The 20,436-nt window shown below is 38.0% G+C and overlaps 1 protein-coding gene across 13 annotated transcripts in view; it reads right to left on the reverse strand.

Annotated features, from left to right (window-relative positions):
- The window catches only part of CEP350 (centrosomal protein 350), a 74,589-nt gene that overhangs the window by 20,958 nt on the left and 33,195 nt on the right, over positions 1 to 20,436 (reverse strand). For 4 of the 13 annotated variants that reach the window (XM_040566029.1, XM_040566030.1, XM_040566028.1 and 1 more), the window contains exons 14-31: positions 19,218 to 19,381; positions 18,057 to 18,243; positions 16,439 to 16,659; positions 16,159 to 16,322; positions 15,224 to 15,382; positions 14,886 to 15,020; positions 13,830 to 14,002; positions 13,384 to 13,503; positions 12,925 to 13,091; positions 12,215 to 12,411; positions 11,506 to 11,690; positions 10,736 to 10,823; positions 10,210 to 10,356; positions 9,318 to 9,475; positions 6,340 to 6,462; positions 3,469 to 3,668; positions 1,929 to 2,140; positions 544 to 685 (exon numbers count right to left, since the gene is read on the reverse strand). In XM_040566029.1, coding sequence (XP_040421963.1) covers positions 544 to 685; positions 1,929 to 2,140; positions 3,469 to 3,668; positions 6,340 to 6,462; positions 9,318 to 9,475; positions 10,210 to 10,356; positions 10,736 to 10,823; positions 11,506 to 11,690; positions 12,215 to 12,411; positions 12,925 to 13,091; positions 13,384 to 13,503; positions 13,830 to 14,002; positions 14,886 to 15,020; positions 15,224 to 15,382; positions 16,159 to 16,322; positions 16,439 to 16,659; positions 18,057 to 18,243; positions 19,218 to 19,381 — 2,942 coding nt within the window. The remainder of the gene's footprint in view (positions 1 to 543; positions 686 to 1,928; positions 2,141 to 3,468; positions 3,669 to 6,339; positions 6,463 to 9,317; positions 9,476 to 10,209; positions 10,357 to 10,735; positions 10,824 to 11,505; positions 11,691 to 12,214; positions 12,412 to 12,924; positions 13,092 to 13,383; positions 13,504 to 13,829; positions 14,003 to 14,885; positions 15,021 to 15,223; positions 15,383 to 16,158; positions 16,323 to 16,438; positions 16,660 to 18,056; positions 18,244 to 19,217; positions 19,382 to 20,436) is intronic. The other 9 variants (XM_040566035.1, XM_040566036.1, XM_040566033.1 and 6 more) reach the window with 6 other exon arrangements.

Consider the following 20,436-nt stretch of genomic DNA (forward strand, 5'->3'; position numbering starts at 1 on the left):
ATGAGCCTTATACACCGAGAACAACTTTTTTCTGATGATCCACTGTCTTACAGGCTGATTGTCCTGGCTGTGGACAAAGACATTCTGCATATGTCATGAAGCGTCCAGTTGCTACGCACATGCCAGTGAAGGTTCAGTGTGCTCACTTGTACTGCCAGGGTAACAGAGCTGTATGGTTCTGAAGCCAGGTTGTGTTCAGAAGGAGGATGATCATGTTTATATGCTGCTGAGCCACATTCTGCTTTCTTACAATAAAAGCAGTGGAGAACAGTAATTTATTAAAAGCACATCTAACCTTGGTATTTTTAAATTCTAGAAATACCTTAACTATTAACTCTCTTTTCATGCCTGTTTGCAGGCACCTGTGCAAAGGTATACACCTTATGCTGAAACAATCAAATTACAAATCACAGAACTCTAAAACCTAGCATTTTCCAGAAATTTCTGTCTGCCTCCCCACATATAGGTCTGCTTTTTAAATTTACTCATGAAAATGATTAGCTTTGAAAAAGCAATTTAAACCCAAGCAGATATTACACTTACCTGACTGTGTCATAGATAAAGATTCATCAGACCAATTGTGAGATATCTGATGAGACTTCACAGGTGAACGCAGCTGTCCTCCAGTTCTGTGGCTGCCTTTGCTGGAATCTTGCTTTGATACAGATATGCTTTTGGGAGGAGACTACGTGAGAAGAAAAGGACAAATAAGTAACTAATTGTAAAGCTCAGTCTGAAAGGAGATCATTGCCATCAGGACTAGTGACAAGCAAAGACTGGCATGACTAAAGAATCTTATAAGCTATGGTACCTATCCAGCTGCCTTTAAACAGCTTTAATCTTAATTTGCTAGACAAGAAAACAAAAATACCAACAGCAGCAATAGCAGACTGCTTGCTTTGAGAGTGGACTTCAGTAAACGTGCTCAGACTACCCTGTTACTACTTAAGTGAACTGACATGGTTGTGACTCACAGGTGCTCGATACAGTGTATGTAATTGTATTTGGTAAAAATTAAGGCAATAAGAACTCCTACTCAATATACCCATGAATCCAAAAGGACCATTTCATGTAAGAGGTGTGAGATGCCATTCTAAATTATTAAAACAGAACCCTATTTCTCTGTAGCCAGGCAAAAAATTCTAAGAACTATTCTGGCAAAATGCTGCTTACCGCTTCAATATTATACCACAAACCTTTCCCACACCTCAAACATAACCTCTAGCTCATACTAGGTATTTTACTTCACTATCTTCTCAGAAAACTCTACAAGAATAAAGTATTTCAAATAGACGTCTAGATGAATAGTTCTTTTTCCCCTCTCACAGACAGCAAATTTTCTGTCTCTCATTGAACACAGGGCAAAGTTATCAGGTTGAAATTTAGCAAAATTATCAATGAAGCAGACATAACAATTGAAATAGAACAATAAAGTGGATTTAGCTAGCAAGCAGATGACCTGAAACCCAAGGGACTGTGTACCAGGTTACAGCTATGCTTCTTCATCTCATAGCTATACTTTGGCATACATCACTCGCAAATAAAGCAAGGTGGAAAAACATGGCATAGTTTCCATGGCCTCAAAGAATTTACACAATGGTAACAAGCTAGCCTACAGCTAATTCATGTTGGTGAACTGGGTCAGTGTTCCACCACTTAATACTGCATACCTTTGTGACATATGCAGAACATTTTGCAAGACTATCCACAGGTTTAAAAGTATTGAAACTCTGTGCTCAAGCGATTTTTCCTCACCTCAAGACTTTAAAGAATTATATCTGATCACAGTGTTTATTCATAGTAACATGCAATGGTATTGCAAACAGAACAGTTTAATCTCTGCTTCAGCAGTTGGAAAGGCTGTACTTGTGTTCTCTGACGATCTTTTAGAAGCTTAAGAATGCATACAGCATAAAAATCTCACTCACAATTTTGCCAGGTGTGGTAGAGGACTTGAACTCCTCAGAATAAATCATTTCTTCATTAATCGTACTCTGATCTGGGCTTTCTGGCTGTCCATGGCCGATAGTCTCTGATGGGACAGACTCAGCAGCTGGACTGCCAAGATCTTCTGGGACAGAGCTTTCACTGTTCAGACGAGAGCAAGAAGGCACTGGAGACTCTTCTTCACTAGCTGTTTCTGAGGTAGAATAATGAGAAAAGACAAACCACTTCAGAACTTGCACCGACTTAAATGCCTTCAGAGAAACTGTTGCCTGCATGTAAAGTAGGAACTGCTACCAACACATCAAACGGGTGTTATTTCACTCACCTAGACACCAAGAGAGGAACATTTAGCATCAACAAGCACGTTTACCAGAAAAAAATGATTTAAGACTACCAAACAGTCTTAGCGATTGTTGAATGTCTAAAACAAAGTTTTTCAGGATATTCTAACACTTTCCAGACAACATACTCCAAAAAGATTATTATTAGGGAAACCTGTCCTTCCAGTTGCCCATACAACAGCAAGAGTCACTATTAGTCTGAAGAAGTCATGGTGGAGCATATAATCTGCAAGTCAGATCTTGAATTTAGAATTGATTGCTTCCTTTACAGTAGTTGCAGAAAACATTTTAATGTTATGATTTCATCATGAGTCTCTCAAATGGCAACAAGTAAAATAATAAGTTGGGTTTTCAATATTCCTGTTTACTAAATTCCGCAGGAGTCACAGCATTATGGAAACAGCCATGGAGAACTATTTAATATTTGAGCAAAGGCTGGGGAGACAAATTTCTCTTTCTAAAGCAGGACCATGCTCCAATGCTTACTGGTAGGTACTGGTAATACAAAGTAGTGTATTTTTTCATCCAAGCCTCTGTCTTCAGCATAAGGAGTTTTTGCTCATTGGAACTTACTGACTCACACACATAACACCTTTAAGCTGTCTTTCAGATGCCTAAAATCCACATGACTTTTCAGTAACAAGGGTAATAGGACAATTCTGAATTCCTTTTGCACACTGAAAGGATATTCTCCTGCTTTCTATAGTGGGAAAAATATATTATTTTGAGAATAACCCCTAAAGTTTTATTACCTCCTCCCACTGCAATCTGGTTCTCTGTAGTTCATGCTGAAGGTACAGTCCATTTAAGACAGAATAATAATGCTGTAGCTCCCCAAATCTGGGAACATTTTTCTCACAATAGCATCACTTATACTAACTACAGTAGTATTTTTGTTTTGAGAAAAAAAAAAGACTCCAAATTGTATGTAGAAACATCTGGCTGGCCTCTGCTGCACCGCATGCTTAAGAAGGTACACAGCAAATGAGGAATACCTATATAACTAAGGTTTAAAATAGGCTTAAAAAGAACAAGTCAGAAGATGACATTAAAGAGTGCAGAAATCAAGAGAACAACCACCACCACCAGATAAAAAAAGGCAGGAAGTGGAAACCTAAGCAATCGTGTCAGATTGTTTTACTCTTGTCATTTGCATCAGTTCTCCCCCACTTCCTATTACCTTTGGGCTCAGTTCTCTGATCCCCCAGTTCTTTCTTGGCTACTTTGTTTTTAAGCAACTCTTTGTCCCAGGCAGCCAGAGCCTGCTTTTCTATCCGCCGTATTTCGGCTTCCTCTGCATCTAGGCGGCGTTTCCACTCCAGCAATTCTTCAGCATGTTGTCGACGCTGCATCAGCTTCTGTTCGCGCTTAGTTAGGAACCTGACAGACAGAGCAGAAGACAATGGAGAAGCAGTCGACCACAAGATCCCAACAGCCAGAAGCTCTATGGCCACAATCCCCAGAATTTTAGCTGTTCAGATTGTTTCCTAGGGTAATATCCATACTAATGACTATATCCTAGACTTCTGACGTGCTGCTGGGGAAAAGAGTAAAAAAAGATTTTTTTTTTTTCCTGTAAAACTGTTGCTTAGATTTTAAGAATCTTCAACATCATTAAAAGTGCTACTAAATACTCAGTAAAAATGAACAGGGGCAGTTCCCAGTTTTAGAACATGGGAAGTACCTGTGGCATTAAACTGGAACCCTCAAGAAAGCAGTGACTGTTTGAAAAATGTACCTTTCTTAATTACAAGAGAAGGTGTTCCTGTATTAATAATCCTCCTGAAGGATTTACTGGAATTACTGGAGCTTTTATCCTTCTTCCTTTGAGTATCATCTCTGGATTGCCACACTTGGAATGTTAATTGTTAGTTGACAGCATAAAGAGCATAAGGATGCAGGACTGTTCTTCCCAGCTACTAACAGATCTGGCTACTAATTTAAAACTAAGAGTAAATAAAAACCTTGTGCTGAAAATTTGCAGATCTTTTTTCTTTGCGACAAAGATTTCTCAAGTCATCCATGAAGCCTCAGAAATGAGGAACTTGTGAGTTTGAATAGGTCTGTGTGCATGTACTAATTCTCTTTGCCAACCATTGAACAGAAGCATCCCTGGGCTCACTTCTAAATATTGAAGTTACCAAGAAAATAGCATTCGACCTTTAAGATAGGAGCTAGAAGCAACTTCAACATCAGCCGCATGTACTTCCTCTCATATGCCAACTCTAGAGAAGAGTGTACATCAATCCTTTCAGCTCTTGCAGTAAAATTCTTAACACGTCACAGAATCACTCTTCAGAAAACAGATGATTTGTCAGATAGAGAGAGTGCTCAAATTGGTACAGAAGGTGTGGTGCCTGAAAATGCAGTCTTCAAAGTCCTGTGATATTTTTCTTTGAAAGTGCCTTTATAATTTGCCATTTTTAATACAACCTAAATACTTAGCATCAAAGTTTTTAAGCTGCAGAGCAATTACTAATTTTTGCTTTTTGACCTGCTATGTTTCAAACGATCCTCTTATACAGAGGGACTGCAATGAACAACTGGGTAATCTGCAGGTCTCACCTGCCGAGGGACTTTTTTTCCTATTTGCTTGCTTGGTGTTGCTCAATCTGTTCCCTGAAAAAGTGAGCTGGCAGTTCATCAGAAAGACTAAGATTCAGATGAGTCCTCCTCTAAGACAGATTCAGATCAGGTGGAAAAAAGTGATGATGTGAAGATAAAAGTTTCAGAAGCCAGTAAGACATCTCCACAATCCTCTTTACTATAGTCAAAGCAAGGGTAAATGAAAAGCAGAAGCACCTCACAGACTGTCTGGAATACCTGCCACCTTTCAGTTCACAGGTGCTATGATTTCATGTATTATTTTATCACTTGCTGTAGATAATCATCAAACATTGTCTACTCTTAAGGAAAACTGACAGATCTTTATCACCAAATCTAGATTACCAGTGGTAATTGCACTATAAACATGACACAAACAGTCATGGTTGTCGATGTTGTCTTTAACCAGCACTATCAGATTTATCAGCTCTTACTTTCAGTTATACATCAGTTCCAATTAGTCGAGCAGGTCATATATTTGGAACTTGTTATGTAGGTCATTACTACAGCAATGATCTCAATGCAAAAGGCAACTTCTTCCTTCACTAGTTGTTTCATTTCGTTAAAGTATCTGGATCTTCATGGCTGGCCAGATCTTGAGAGAGGCAAGTCCAGTTAGAATAAAATCAAAGAGAAAGGCTGAAATAAATGGATTCAAAAGAGCAAGATTCCTCAACAGCAAACAAATGAATTAACCCAGAAGGCCACAACTGGGAGCAGAATTAACTAAATGACCATAAAACTAATCACCATACAAACACTAACTAATAACAGACTACCAGTCAGTCAAAAGGAATGTTAAGAGAAAGAAAATTCCAACATTTGTCCTTTAGGAAGAAACAGATTAAAGAAGCGTGGCTAAAGATGCAGACCCTTTTATAACCCTGGGGCATAAAAGGTCAGAACCACAAGGCAGCATGCATATTGCCTTAGTATTTGCTACAATCTAGAGGGTTCCAGTTGTAACACCAAGGGTATCCATTCATCCTCACCAGTAGGGGCACCTTCGGGGGGGGGGGGGGGGGAGGGGAAGGCAAAAATACATCATGTATTTACAAGGCAGGAAATCTAGATGAGCAAGGAGGAAGCAGAGGCACTCACATTACATCATCATGATTTTCAAAGTCTAACTATTTCTCTGGTGCTAAGGTCCAACATTTTATCTGCCCATTCCAGAAGTGTTAACCTGCGCTTGTACTGCATTTATGTCCAACGAACACTGAGTTTAAGGTCAAACTAGGCAGTTCAGCAGCTATTCTGAAGTAGACAGTGGGAGCAAAGTGAACTGCCTGCTACTCAGAACACAGTAGGAATAAGAGATTAATCTGGAAACAGTAAAGCGTCAAAAATGTTCACTGACTCGTCTGATGAAGAACTTCTTGACTTTTTAGGACTGAACAGAGCATGCTCTATCAAAGAGTCTATCACTTGAGAAAGGTACAGTTACCTGACCAATTGGTTGTAGATATACAGCTGGAATTTGGGGTGGAGGTTGGGAAAACAGACACTGAGAGAGGCCCAGTGGTGAGACGTAAAGACAGAGAAGAAGTAGTGAACAGGAGAGCAGTGTCTACAAAATAAGGAGGAAGAGTTTAAAACTAAGCAAAAAAAGGCAGAAAGAATGAGAAAAGGACAGCATCTAGCAAAGAACTTTTAAATTAATTGCATTTAACCTAACACCTCAGATAGAAAAACTATACATTGTTATGCAGAAGGTAATAGAACACATACACTTGTGCATAAGTTAGAACACTTCATTTGCTGTTAGTCAAAGGCATGCTACTTTAACATCACTGTGTTTTTCCTTAAATTTAGGAAGGAGTTTTATTACTCTGATGCAAACTTCCACATGCACCTATTGAAATCTCAACCCGAGCTTTTTGCAACTTTTGATAATTCTAACCCTTGATAGAGAGCATTATGAGCACTAAATAGAATGCTGGTTTTGCAATATATACAGCTTTGCTAGTCCGCAACTGAAAACACTTCCATTCGCCCAGTGAAACCTCAATGAAATTATTGCTCCAAAGGTAAGCACCAGTGGAAGGCCAAAAAAAAGATGAAATAATTTATTTCAAAAACAAGCAAATCCAGAAGTCTGAAATATACCTGTAACTCAACTTTCAGATGCTATTTTGACCCTGTGATAGAATGTAGACGTGGTCTCAAAATACTCACATATTGCCTCTTTCATCTGAGATACTAACTGCAGACAGATAATGCCTTTTAAAAAATTCTACATAAACTTAACACTGTGATGAAAATGATTTTTCCAAATGAAAGACTATTTTAAGCTAACTAATTTATAGAAAAATACCATGCTCCATATGGCTCCGTAGCAACTACAACACAGGGTAAGCAGTGTATTAAGGAAAGCAAAAGCAAATGAGCATTTAATCAGTTCTTCTGTTGTACAGATTGTCATTAAAGCTGCATATGCAAGGAAAGCAAGGGCAGACGGGTTAATTCTCTTTGAGAGAGCATGCTCCTGTTCACATGCAGGCTACACAGATTCATGAATAAAATTAAAACACAACTCTTTCGTTCCCCTTTTAGCAAAAAAGCTGTATTAAAGATGCCTCATAGGTAAGGATTTTCCCTTTGCTACAGAGTACAGCAAGTCCAGCTTAGCAGGGTTTCCCAGTTCGTTTCTCTAGTCCTCTTGTACTTTACTCATCATTCAACTTCTTTCCTTTTGTAGTATCATGCAGTCTGATCAATTCTCTTCAAAACAGACAGCTTCCTATCATTACAGCCTAAGCAAATGTCTTACTCTATTATGTTAACATTATTCTTATGCATTTTATAAATAAGGAGACAAAAATAAGGTACCAAGTTGGCACTGCTTTTCAATCAGTAAGTGCTGCTATCGTTATCAAGAACACCTTGAAAATGTTTACAAAAGTAATACAGTCAGCAAGACTGAAGTTCTAGAGAATTATTTATATTTACAAAAAATACTACGTCCTCTGACCATATACAGCAATCAAATGAAACCATAAAAAACGCATGACCACATGCATTGCATCACACGTAAATACAACATCCACTTATTCTTCCTCAAAGCAACTGCTTCAGCTAAAATCCCAATATACACCTGTTGAAAAGTATACGCTGAGTGAGCAATATTTTAGACTTAGAATTAAAATGTTTTTAAGGGTAAAACATACTTTGTATCTACTACGATCCTTTGTAATACTAGGGACAATTATTTACTAATATGCAATTCTTACTGGAATTGTAAGTGTTGCTTAGGAACAAAGGTACATTGAAAAAATTAGATTTCAAAACTGATACTGACTAAAAGGGTACCTGATAAAAAGTGGCAAAGGAAATCTTGAACACAAAAACATATTTATCATCTCCTACAGGATTAATATCAAAATTTATAACCTGTAATTTGGTTTTGTAAAAAAAAAAAAAAAAAACACATACATGACAAAGATCATCCATATGAACTAAAATGTAGTGACCTACCTTGGTTACAAGTTCAGAAAAATTATTTAAGCAACGACTATTACTTGTATTAACTGGCACAGGTCAGACTTTGAACGGGTTAGTCTCAAATAAGAATTTAGACATTCAAACTGATGAGCGCATGCTGCTAAGTATTTTAAGATGTTTAAAGCAGACAAAGTAACTCCTGCACTGAAAAGATGCAGAAAATTTCTTTGACTCAAAACAATTTAACAGGTGAAATCAACAGATTCCATCTTAGTTTCCAGACCCAGGAATTGCACATGTACTTGATTATTTCTTCTGAAGACTAACAGATGTTTTCAACATTTTTTCCAACCTGTGGACCACGCAGGAAAAAAAGAAAGGTCTTATTAACCGCCTTTCTGAGTCACACACATATACCCTGACTTTTTGTGAATCAGATCTCAAACTCAGTTACTAGTTTTTCCACAAGACCATCATTATTGACTATCACCATTTGTAACTGATCCTTCGATACCAGACAAAAATTGGCACTAATTCCGCAGTCTCATTCCCAGTATTTTTTTTCCTTTAAAATAAAAGGGAAAAGGGGAAATACAAGATATAGGTACCACCTTAAATATTTGACTTCAGGTATTTCATTGCAAGAGGAACTCTGACAAGATGTACCATTAAGCCAAAGTCAACTCAAGTTCCTTGTATGTATAAATGTCATAATCTCCTCAATTGATATGCATTTACTGACTCAATTTGAATCTTTGTAGTAGTGAAAAAACTGTATCCTATGACACACTCTCTTCCAAGATTACTGTAGTTCTATTAACGCTTATAATCAGCTATTTTTCAGGCAACTCAGATCAAACTATGTATTATATCTATAACTCTGTAGTCTTTCTGATGGCCATTTTTAGTGCAGATACTGGCCAAACCACTTTTTCAATCAAAATAGTAAACTTTTGTAAAAGAAAAGGAAACTTAAGTTACTTTTCGTCCATTCTGCTGCGCATTTTTTTAAGTTTCTGCATGATGCTACTAGTCTCACTGCTGGAGATTGAGATTGGGGAAGGGCTGCGTGTTTCTGCATCAGTTGGAAGTGGGCTAGAACCATTGCTCTGTTTGAGGTCGTCCTCACTGTGAAGTTCCTGCAATTAAATGTTAAAAAAAAACCAACCTTAGAAGTATAAAAAAAATATGGTAGAATAATTTTTCAAACTGTGTTAATCAATCTCACTTCTTCTCAGATCATCAAATAATATATCAAATAATACTTCAGGTAAGTCTGTAGACCTGCAGATTTTATCTTTATTCTCCAGCTTCGTTTCATTTGACACCATTTTTAGTACTCCCCTTATCACCATAATTTAAGTTCTCCCTTAACTGCAACTAGAACAAAAAATTCCAGAAGAATTCAGTTAACCAAAGAGAAAATCGGTTCTTACTCTATTACTAAGCTTGAGTCTCCAAAATTTTGTAAGGAGTCAGCCAGTTATCAAACCCTGTCCTGCTATCTCAAAGATGTGAGCAACTTAGTTTAACAACACTGAAAAACACAAAGCAGCAAGTTTGAGTTTTAGAGCTTGTATTTTAGTTCTTTGGGGTCTGATAAGTAATCAAAGGGAATCAGAGCCTGAGAACACCAGCTACTGCCCAGTTAAAAGAAAAAACCTGAGACTTTTGGAAATTTGTTTCCTTTAACAACAGTTTGAAGAAATTAAGCAACTAAAATTGCTGAGATATACAGGATGAGACGGTTTGGAGGAGATAAATGTTTCCAAGTGATAGGTCCAATTTAGTACTTTTTAAGCCTGTAGCTGAAGTCAAATACCAACTGCAAAGCCAAAGAGGGAAGACTCCAATTTCTGTACTGAACACTTACCAGCTTGTTTTCTCCTGCAGATTTTAATTTTTCCTGCAGTTTCATTGTAGTCTGACGGATTCGTTCTATCTCCGCTTGCTGTTTAAGGATCAGCTGTCTCTCCTTCCGAGCAGCCTTGTTAGCCTCTTGAAGACGCTTAATTTCTGCCTTTTAGGTATAAAAGATTAAGCAAAAGGACTGTGACAGACAGCTCTTGAACACATTCTGAAGCTGTCAGTGTCCGTGATATGGGATTACTGAAATTATGTGATGAGGTATCTAGCCTGCAGCTTAAGCAGCAGAGAATAGCAGACCAATTAATACATCCAAATCTCAACCTGTGAGATTATTGATACAGAAGGACCCTTTAAAACAATGTGTTAAATACTACCAAAAAGTAAATAAAACATACGGTTGAGAAATACTGCTACTTTCCTATCCAAAAACCTGGCACATAGTTTTCTCAATTCTCAACTTCTACAATGTCCAAAGCATTTAATGACCACACAGAGGTATCAACAGGATTTTCCTAGAGGGCATCAATTACCTTTTCCTGCTGTAATCTCAGCAGCAGACCACGCTGCCTCTTTCGAATAGGGGGCATCTTATCATCCTCTCCCTTGTCTCGCAAATGCCTGAAAAAGACGAAAGAAGGACACCTAGGTCACTACCTTATAATCATTTGTCAGACCCACAATGATAAGGCAGTTGGAATGAAGTGTCTGGTGGGAAATGTCTCTGGTCTTTCTCTCATACAGAGAGAACGATCATGAAAAAGCATTATTGATTAAGTCTGGTCACCACTGAGGAGTATCTCTAGGTTACTTCAAAAAGCATTTCAGGACAAAGATATGTAAGGTTGGAAACAAATCATTAATGACAACATATATCCAGATTCACGAAATTGCACCTGAGTCAACTAAAGAGACATCAAATAGACATCAAGCAAATAAAAGCATAACCAGGTGATAGTAAAATCATAACCAGGTGATAGGTTTACACATTCTGGAATTAAGACTTGTAGAGAAATGGATAAGAACTACCTTCTCTAACTAAGAACAAACATTGGATGTTGTACTATTTCCATAAAATTCTTGTATCAAGCCATGTTCAGTGTAAACATCAAAGCACAGCTACAAACTGGATTCTGTTCTTTTCAAGTGATAGTAACATTTGCACAGATTACAGCTGTCAGAAGTTCAACCACTGATATTAATGAGGGAGTAGTCGGGTAGAAGCAAAGCATCACAAAAAAAAATAAGTAGAAGTATAAGAAAATGGTCAGTTAGCAACAAGGTATATTCAGCGCTATCTTACTTCTTCTGATGTTCCAGCCAAGCTAATTCAGCTTTTGTCTTCTCTTTCAGAGCCTTCTCCCGGAGCCGAAGTAGTGAGGACTGATGAGCTGCTCGCATTTCCTCCTCTTTCATGTACTGCCTTACCATCTCCATGGTAAATTTAGAGAAACTATCTTGTCCCCCTGAGAATGGCATGCTTAGCTCCTGAAAGGCAAGACAAATTTGGCATGATTTAATAACAGAAATTCCAAAGCATTTTTCAATTACAAACTGTGTGCACATGTACACACATGCACACACTTAGATACAAGAAGGGAAGCTTTTTTCTCTTTCTAAGCTTTTGTAGACCAGCTTTTTCTGCACTGCCTGCATAACAGTTTTGGGATGTCCTCTCATGGAGCAGAGAGAAGCATCTTCTTGCACCTCCTAGCTGTGAGTAGGCATAGCAGAAGAATTCATCCACTGGGCTTTTGTAACCTACCTCAGAAAAATCACTCCTCTTCTCCAAAGCCACTAGAGAACAGGTAGAGGCCTGGATGGACTGTCCCACAATACAAATCATCTCACTTGTACAATACTAACATCCAGAATGTTCATACAACTTTGTTTTCAGATGCTCAAGGAACCAGAGTTTGTAAACCACAAGCAACAAAGAATGGCTCACCAAGCTCACCAGCATGATTGAACTGGCATGGTTAATTTACCTTAACCGTGGTTGATTGACCTACCTTGATAGATGACAGAGCTGTTTTTTCTGGGGAGACTTCCTCATCAGAATCATCACGACTACCCCGTTTCTTCTCCAAGTTAATTCTACGATGACTCTCTGAGGGCAGCAAAGACCGAAAAGACTTCTCTTCAATCTCATCCTCTGTCATGGACTCATCAAACTTCAGGGAATACTCTGTTGCAACTGAAGCGGAATCTGAGGAAGAAATCACAGAAGTGGGTTAATGCTCAGGTATGTACCACGACGGCCATTTTACTCTGTCTCAACCCAGTAAATTTGTGACGGGTAGGGGCAGGAAAGATGGAGAAGACTAATGTAGAAAAAAGGGTTTTTGGAAGAGTGACCTTAAGTTAGAGGACGTAATACTGTTATCTAGCTTAAAAAGACCTAATAGAATTCTGTATACAGGTATAAACACATTTTTGAGGCTCCCGAAACATCTGGTGTTCGGCTTGTTTATTCAGCAAGTGAACATCTGGTTACAGCAAAAAGTAGAATAGCCCACAGACTCCATCACTCTGGAATCTTTTGAAATTTTGCAAATCAATCTCACTGTGCTGTCCCCTGTTGAAGAGGCTACCAATTCAGCTGGGGCTCAGCTTTCTTTATGCATATTCCCTCATTTATTTCAGAAACTAATTCTGAAACAGCACCTGCCTCCCCCCGCCCTTACCACCTTCAGATTCATCACATGCAAATACAGCTAACCTTTTTCATCTGGCAGTGATAAAATACTATCACTCGGCAAGGAATCATCCACACCAGTATGAGCCTGCTCTTCAATACTGCTAGTTATCTTTTCACGACGGGAAAGTTTTTTCTCATTCTCCTTAGAAGATGGAACGGAAGGACTCTCTTGGCGGCTGCTGGTACTACTGTTTCATCAAGAAATATTTTTTTTTAATTAAGATATTACTTTGTACATTTCAAAATATTTAATTAAAGACAAAGCAAATGCCAGTAGGGATGTAAATCTTTGAGCTCTGGAATCTAAGACAGGTTTACCTGCTGAAGGTCTAATACCCCCTTTACCTCTTAAAAAAAAAAAACAAAACACTTGAAGGAAATGTCTCAAATACCACTCTGCAAGGATTTTCAAAAATTTATTTCTTATTTATAGCAAAAACAAAACAAAATGAAAAAACACATAATCTAATCTGTTCTCACCTCCGATCATGAACCTTTGATCTTGAGGATTCTGAGTAACTATCAAACACTGGTGAGTAAGTCTGTTTGGAGTCACCCATCTCCTCTTTACCTTGTGACATGGCACCAGATTCACATTTCCTGAGAAAGAAAAGTGGTTTTGGTAAATCTATGTTGTCTTAAAGAAAAATATAGTTTCCATATACTTTTATCAGACGAAGTAATAGCTAGAACTTATGAAAAGACCACTTAAAACCTTAGACAAGTTAAATCATCCCATAATATACTTAGAGCACCTTTTTCTTACTCTTTTATATAGACCTTCACAGAATCGGTTAGCATCTCACTTTCAGGGTATACTATTAAGGTTGTAAAGATGGAATCTAAGTTTTTCTTAAATGCTCACTTAATGTGACATCTTATAGTTTTCTTCAATAGTAAGCTAAGCAAAAACTAACAAATCTTACTTCCCCATTCCCAAGATGTGAAACGTTTGGCAAAACCTGTTTGTATCAGTTCGGGCTCTCAGTTGTTTCACGAACTCTGAGTGATGCTGCCGTTGGTGGTCAAATAACGTGGTGACTGGAGCAGCTGGAGCATTTACAGTGTCTGAGATCTGAGTTCGAGCTAACTCTATCATCTGAGTAGAGTAAAAAAACAGAGGAATATAATGAGCTTCTCAGCATCAAGATGTTTTTGAAAAAACTAATTCTTGCAGGCAATTTACTGATTTATTGAATGAACATGTAAGAGTTTTGAGATGTCTGTAATCACATACATGTCAGTCTTGGTTGGAAGAGGTGCATATGGCGTTATAGATCCATATTCTTTAACTTATGGGGAGTGGGATTGTTAACATGAAACTAAGATATGTGATACAAGACACCAATTATTACATTTTATTCTCATCAAGTTAACCAAACTGTTCACTACACTGATCTCCACAGAGCAGAGCAAGAATGCAAAGCAAATCAAAAAGAAAGCAAAGACCTAATTATAATTAATTTTTAAAAGCACGCTGGAAACAACATTTTCATTTGCATTAGAAAGTGCATCTTACCCCAAAAGTCAGATATATTATTTCCCCTCAAAAGGGAGCAACAATTGTAAATTCCAACATCATGCAAACTACCAGGTCTAAAATTGGCTGCCTTTACATCAACAGATAGCCATAAATCTTGCTTTTCTAATGTGATTTGCATGTGAAATAGATACAGGAGCAAACTCAATGGAGTATAATGCTTACAAATTAAAGAGGTTAGGTTCACAATAACCAATCGGTCCTGGAAGAACAAACTGCTGAATGGTTAGTTAACTGGAAGATCCTAAGAAACATGAACAGGGATTTAAGGCTGCTGACCAAATTCCACGTGCTGATACCAGAAAAGCTCCTTTAAAGTCCTATCATTTGGCATGTTATGAAAGCAAAGAAGCTATACTGAACAGAGAATAACCTAGAGGCAAAGCAGTATTTGAATTAATACTAAAATTAAAACAACTTTTTGTTTCAGTCAAGATCTCACCTCACGGTGAGCTGCATCTGTAGTGAGAAGTGCAGTTTCTGCCTGCTTGGCTACAACCTTGCACGTGGGCTCTTGCAGCACATCTACAGCCTCCTGTCGTGACTGGACAAGATGTTGTAGTGACTCTGCATGGACCTATGCAGAAGACACAGAGATTTCAGCCTGTCAAAATTTTCTGTCTATAATATGTACTGTTTTAATTCTCAAAGCTTAGCAAAAAACTTTGAAATTTGCCCCAGACAGAATTATTATTATTTTAAGATATATTAAACCCCTTCACCATTTTAATATGTTCAGAGCTTCAGATTAAGAATACTCATAGGCACAGATTTACTTACAGCATTTTGCCTCTTACACACTCCACATTTTTTGAAGGGCAGCATTACCTGAGCTGCCTTCTGCCTTGCCTCTTCCAGTTGTCTCTGACTTTCTAAAGCTTCTTGTTCAGCTTTGATTTTCAAAAGGGCTAAGTCCCTTTCATGGCGCTGCTGCTGTGCCTACAGACCAGGAAATAAAAAGTTTTAAGCACTGAAGGTAAATGCAAAGAACTTTTTTGCCTTAGCCACTTGATGCAACTACCTTTGTTAGATCTAGGTCTTCTTTACTGGTGCCTTTTCTGCTAAAGTCAAATTTTTATCCTATTGACTGACCTTCTCCCTTTTAAGTAGACAGTGAACTATGCACAGTCCTCCTACTCTTCCACCATAGTGTAGGAAAAAAAAAGACTTCTGAAATCAATTAATTCAACAAACTAAAACAAGCAATCTTATCAGCATAAGGAAATTTCAACCAAACCCATCCTTTCAATGGAATACGACAAACGATCCAGCCTAAACAACCACAACGCATGGCATCAGTGATGGGGCTTTGAGCAACCTGATCTTGTGGAAGGTATCCCTGCCCTTGACAGGGGGTTGGAGCTGGATGACCTTTAAGGTTGCTTCCAACACAGACCACTCTATGATTAGGATGCAACATCAAACCCAGTAAATAGTCAGATCTTTACTTTATTGACATATACAACCAGAGCAGTGCTTCTAGCTAATGGTATATTAATGACATATTGTACAGTCACCAGTTCTTTGGTGTCAACATAAATACAAAAGTAAACAGATATTAATCCTAAAAAATGGACCTCATCGGAGATGCTTGAGCATGCCCATTAGGATTTTTCTGCATTGATAACAAAAGCATAATTCAACCTAATTTGATTAATTTTCTCACAAAATAAAAAAAATAGGAATGTTAATACAAGGAAATATTTTTCCACTACCTTTAGAATCTGAGCCAAAGAAACGCTCTCCTGCTGGGCAAGTGATATGCCTCGTACACGTTCTACATCTGAAAGCTGTCGGACAGACTCCTCGATGGCACTAAGGTAGTTCAATTCTGCCGACAAACGGTGCTGAAGACCAGCAGGGGAGAAGCGCATACATCCTGCAGGACAGGACTTAGTGGTCAGCCTTCACAGGACTTTGGTGCCCCACATTATAAAATAAAGAGCAAAAACGTAACAGCTCTGCAATTAGTATGGCTTTAACAGAAGAACTCACCACTTGCTGAGGCTGCTCCTGCTGCAGGCCTACTAGTTCCCAGACTCAAGTCAGAGAAGGCTAGGTTAGGCTTCAGCCCCGATGCTGCACTTCCAGAAAAGCCAGCAGGTGACTTGGCTCTTTCTGCTGTATTGCCTATAGAATCAAACTGCAACAATTTTTGGGAACCTGGAGATGGGGAAGAAGTTGGTGTCTTCTGGGATCTTCCCTTGTCTGAGAAACTGACAGAGAAATCAAGACAGAAACAAGTCAGTATTCTCTAAAGTCCAGTTATTTGATAAGATGACAAACCAAGCTCCTTCATTTATACACACTGAACAGATCTATGCAAAAGACCTCTTCTTTTGTAGTTTGCACAGGCCCAGTCTGCTTTAGGAAATGGCCTCATGAAATGGGTTTTGCACCTACATTCCAGTTTAGGGCTAAGTTGCTACAGCACCTTTATTTTTCCTCAAGTATTACATCTTCTCAGCATACATGAAAAAAATAACACGGTATCTACATGTTCTGATCCAAGAAAAAAGATTGCCACTTACGGCAAAACCTGCAGGGGTCATTAAAATATGGGCAAGAAAGTGCAAGCACCCTCATCAATAATGTTGCCTCATGTGAACGGGATTCTTTGGTCTGGTATCTTTCAACAAAATTTGGTCTGGTATCTGGCTAAGAAAACACTTCATGGCTAGGCAAGCACTTTCAGTATCTGCTGTTAGGAAGCTGGCATCTGAAAGTCAAGACACGCTCATATACGTGTGCATTTACCTATCTGTTTCAAGAATTTGGGTGAGGAACTTTTTAATTGCAGGAAATCAGGCCAATATTTGATATCAGAATATCATGAGCAGTATTTTGAAAAAGCAAACAGTTGTATCAGTATGCTGACAGATAAGCCACTGCCCCGTGTCTTGATCTCTTTCACCAACATGCAATGAAATGCTGGAAGGCCAAAACTTGACTTACAGAGTCATTAAAAATTCTACTGTAGCATTTCTTGTTAACAGAAAATTAAATATCTCACTTTCAAACATATAGAAAACGATGCAGGCACTTCTGAAATTTACTATTCTAATTTTATTAAGCCAAGAAGGGTTAACAGTGGATGCTTAAATCCCTTAGGAAGACTTTTAGCTATACATACTTGGCACATCTTAAGAGGGCAAAGAACCTTTCAAACCCAATACTATCAGTGAAAGCCACTAATGTTAAGTCAATACCTCAGAACCATTCTATATTCACAGAGAGTGAAAGACCGTTATCTGTTGCTTTTTAGAAAAACTTGCAGTGAAAACTACACCGAGTGTATTTCATAACTGTCTTCATTGCACAATTAGCAAAAAAACAAACCGCATTCACAGCCAGACAAACAGAGGATGCAACAGGAAAATTAGTAATTTTTTCTTCCTGTACACTCTTTCCTGAGGTGCAGTTTCTCTCTTAAAGCATCAGCTCACAGAACTTGAAAGGCTTATGTACACATTAGAGTGTCCATCTTACTAACATTTGACTGTTTCTGTTACTTCCCTTTTATATCTAAATACACAGTTATTTTTGGTAGCATGCCATAACACACAACCCATCTTAGTTATACTCACATACAGTCTTACAAGGCTCGTATTACCTCAGCAGGGAATGTCCAGATAAATTTTCTAATGTGCTGTCTGTATCTGGGTTCTGCTCATGGTCCTTATTAGAAATTCTACTACTCGATAAGGACTTCTTTGCTTGTTGGGATCCCCGCTCTAATTCAGATGGCATTTTATCTTCTTCCGGAAAGTGGTGAGAACTTCCATGGTAAGCTTCCAACCCTAAGAATGAACAAGGTTGTCAAAAAATTTGTATTTAGTATTCTAAGTATGAATATCCTAGCCAACAGGAGCCCCAAGACAAATAATTGTGAACATCCCCCCCCCCTCCCCCCCCAGCATTTAAAGATGCCTTTGAGTTACAAGTATGCAAATCCAACAAGCAAGAAATGTAAATGCGACAGCTTCCTACAGGAGAGTTCTCTTCTGCATATTGCATCCACTGTCAAAAAAAAAAAAATGTATCACCCAGCTTTGACTTCAGCACACTCTCAGTTTAAACACAGAAAAAAAGCATTTGAGTTTTTCAATACTGATAATTAGAATAAAGCCTACCTTTCTTTTGGTAGGCTAGAAAATTTTGAAAAAATATGAAACAAAGGTAATTGGGGACATCCAATCTCATATTTTTGATTCTTTTATTGACTTTAAACCTAGCTTTTCCTTATGTTACTCACTGCTTATATAGCAAGAGTGTACCAAATCTCAAGTTTCTTCGTGCTTTGTAATGTAGAAGTTACTGAAGAATGTATTTATTTGTACGGTCTATCATTCATGCACCAAAGAAAACTGTGATCCAACGATGAAGCATACAGGCAAAATCCTCCATAAATGTGGCTGTAACCCCAATTTCTTAGCACCCTATTAGCACCTCAATTCAGAGCCTGAAAACAGTTGCCACAAGATATTAAAGTATAAAGCTAACTAATTTGTTAGAAAGATGTATTAGGAGGGGAAAAAATCACTATTGTTTATAACCTCCTTGCTATTTAGTTTCAGACAACTACTTTTCAAGGTGAGAGAAGAATATGAGTCAAGAAAATTTAGGAAAGAACTACTAGATGAATAAATAAATCGTCCTATCAGTGATAGATGTTGGTTTCTGGACACAAAGACAGACCACAATTTTCATACCAAGAAAACCTTAAAACCTTCCTCAAAAATACACGTATCCTACAGTCAAGTGCTGCACTTACGCTCCTTTTTCCCCCTCTTTTTAGAGGAAGCAGATGAACGAGAAGATGCTGCAGATCTTGGTCCAGATGAATGCTGAGAAGCAAGCTCTACAGATCGAGATTCATGGGGAGACTTTCTACTAGAAAGTTCTTCCTGAATGCTTGAATTACTGCTGCCAGCAACGCTAAAAAGGAACACATTAATGGTGATTAACTAAAGACTTCCAAGTCCTCCCCATTACACTGTGTACAAGAAGTTTGAGAGAAAGGACTAAAACTGCACTAAACAGCCCATCTTGAAAAGCATTGATTCTGAAATTAATAACTATGATATTCAAGACATTAGGAATTTTGACATGATATTTTGACATGATATTCAACATGCTGAAATATACTTCCAATAATATGATCAGTAACGGATGGATAACAACCATCCCTTCCAATGCAGACTCTTAAAAGCTATTTGACTACTGACTTGGACAACACAAGAATGACTTTGACTATGACCGCATCTCTGGGCACTTAATATCATCAATAAATTAACAGAAATATGAGCGTTTCTCAATAATGATTTTTTATAAAGGATTTCTAAAAAGGGGTAATGTATCATACACTAAATACCACCAACGGAAGACTTATCAAGAATTTCATTTGGAAAGAAAACATTTTTTGCAACTCAGAATTTCAGCTTGCAAAGTGTCTACTACTCTCCTTTCTTCTGAGGTTTAAAAATAAAAATTAACAGCACATACACACTATGTGTGGTCTTCCCAAAGGTGCACAAAAGATGAAAGTTTATCTCATTACAAAACAGGGTTTCAGAAGATTCACGAAGCCACATGAATCCAGCAGTAAGCGACTAAACATGGAAAGTCTAAGATTAATAGTCTTCAAATTTTAGTCTGAAGAAAACGGCTTAAAAAGTTCTTACAGCCGATTTATGTATCCATTATCCCGTATTACTAAAACTAACAGCAATTACAGGCTTTTTCTGAAATTACGAAGTAGTGGACGTATTTTAACACTTTCAAATCTTACCTCTCTCATAGGTTTTACAAACACTAACCAGTTGAGCATCCTAACAGCCACACAAGTTGGAGAACTGATTTTCACCTGACTACAAAGGGTCAGAATGTTGCTGAATGCTACATGCCAGACTAAGGAAAGAATAACGAAAATCAGGCAAAGGTCAGAAGCACTTGACTCTAATCTTTGTGTCTAAAAGCTGCGCTGTCTGCTA

This window comes from Cygnus olor, chromosome 8, assembly GCF_009769625.2.
Source record: "Cygnus olor isolate bCygOlo1 chromosome 8, bCygOlo1.pri.v2, whole genome shotgun sequence".
Taxonomy (NCBI): domain Eukaryota; kingdom Metazoa; phylum Chordata; class Aves; order Anseriformes; family Anatidae; genus Cygnus; species Cygnus olor.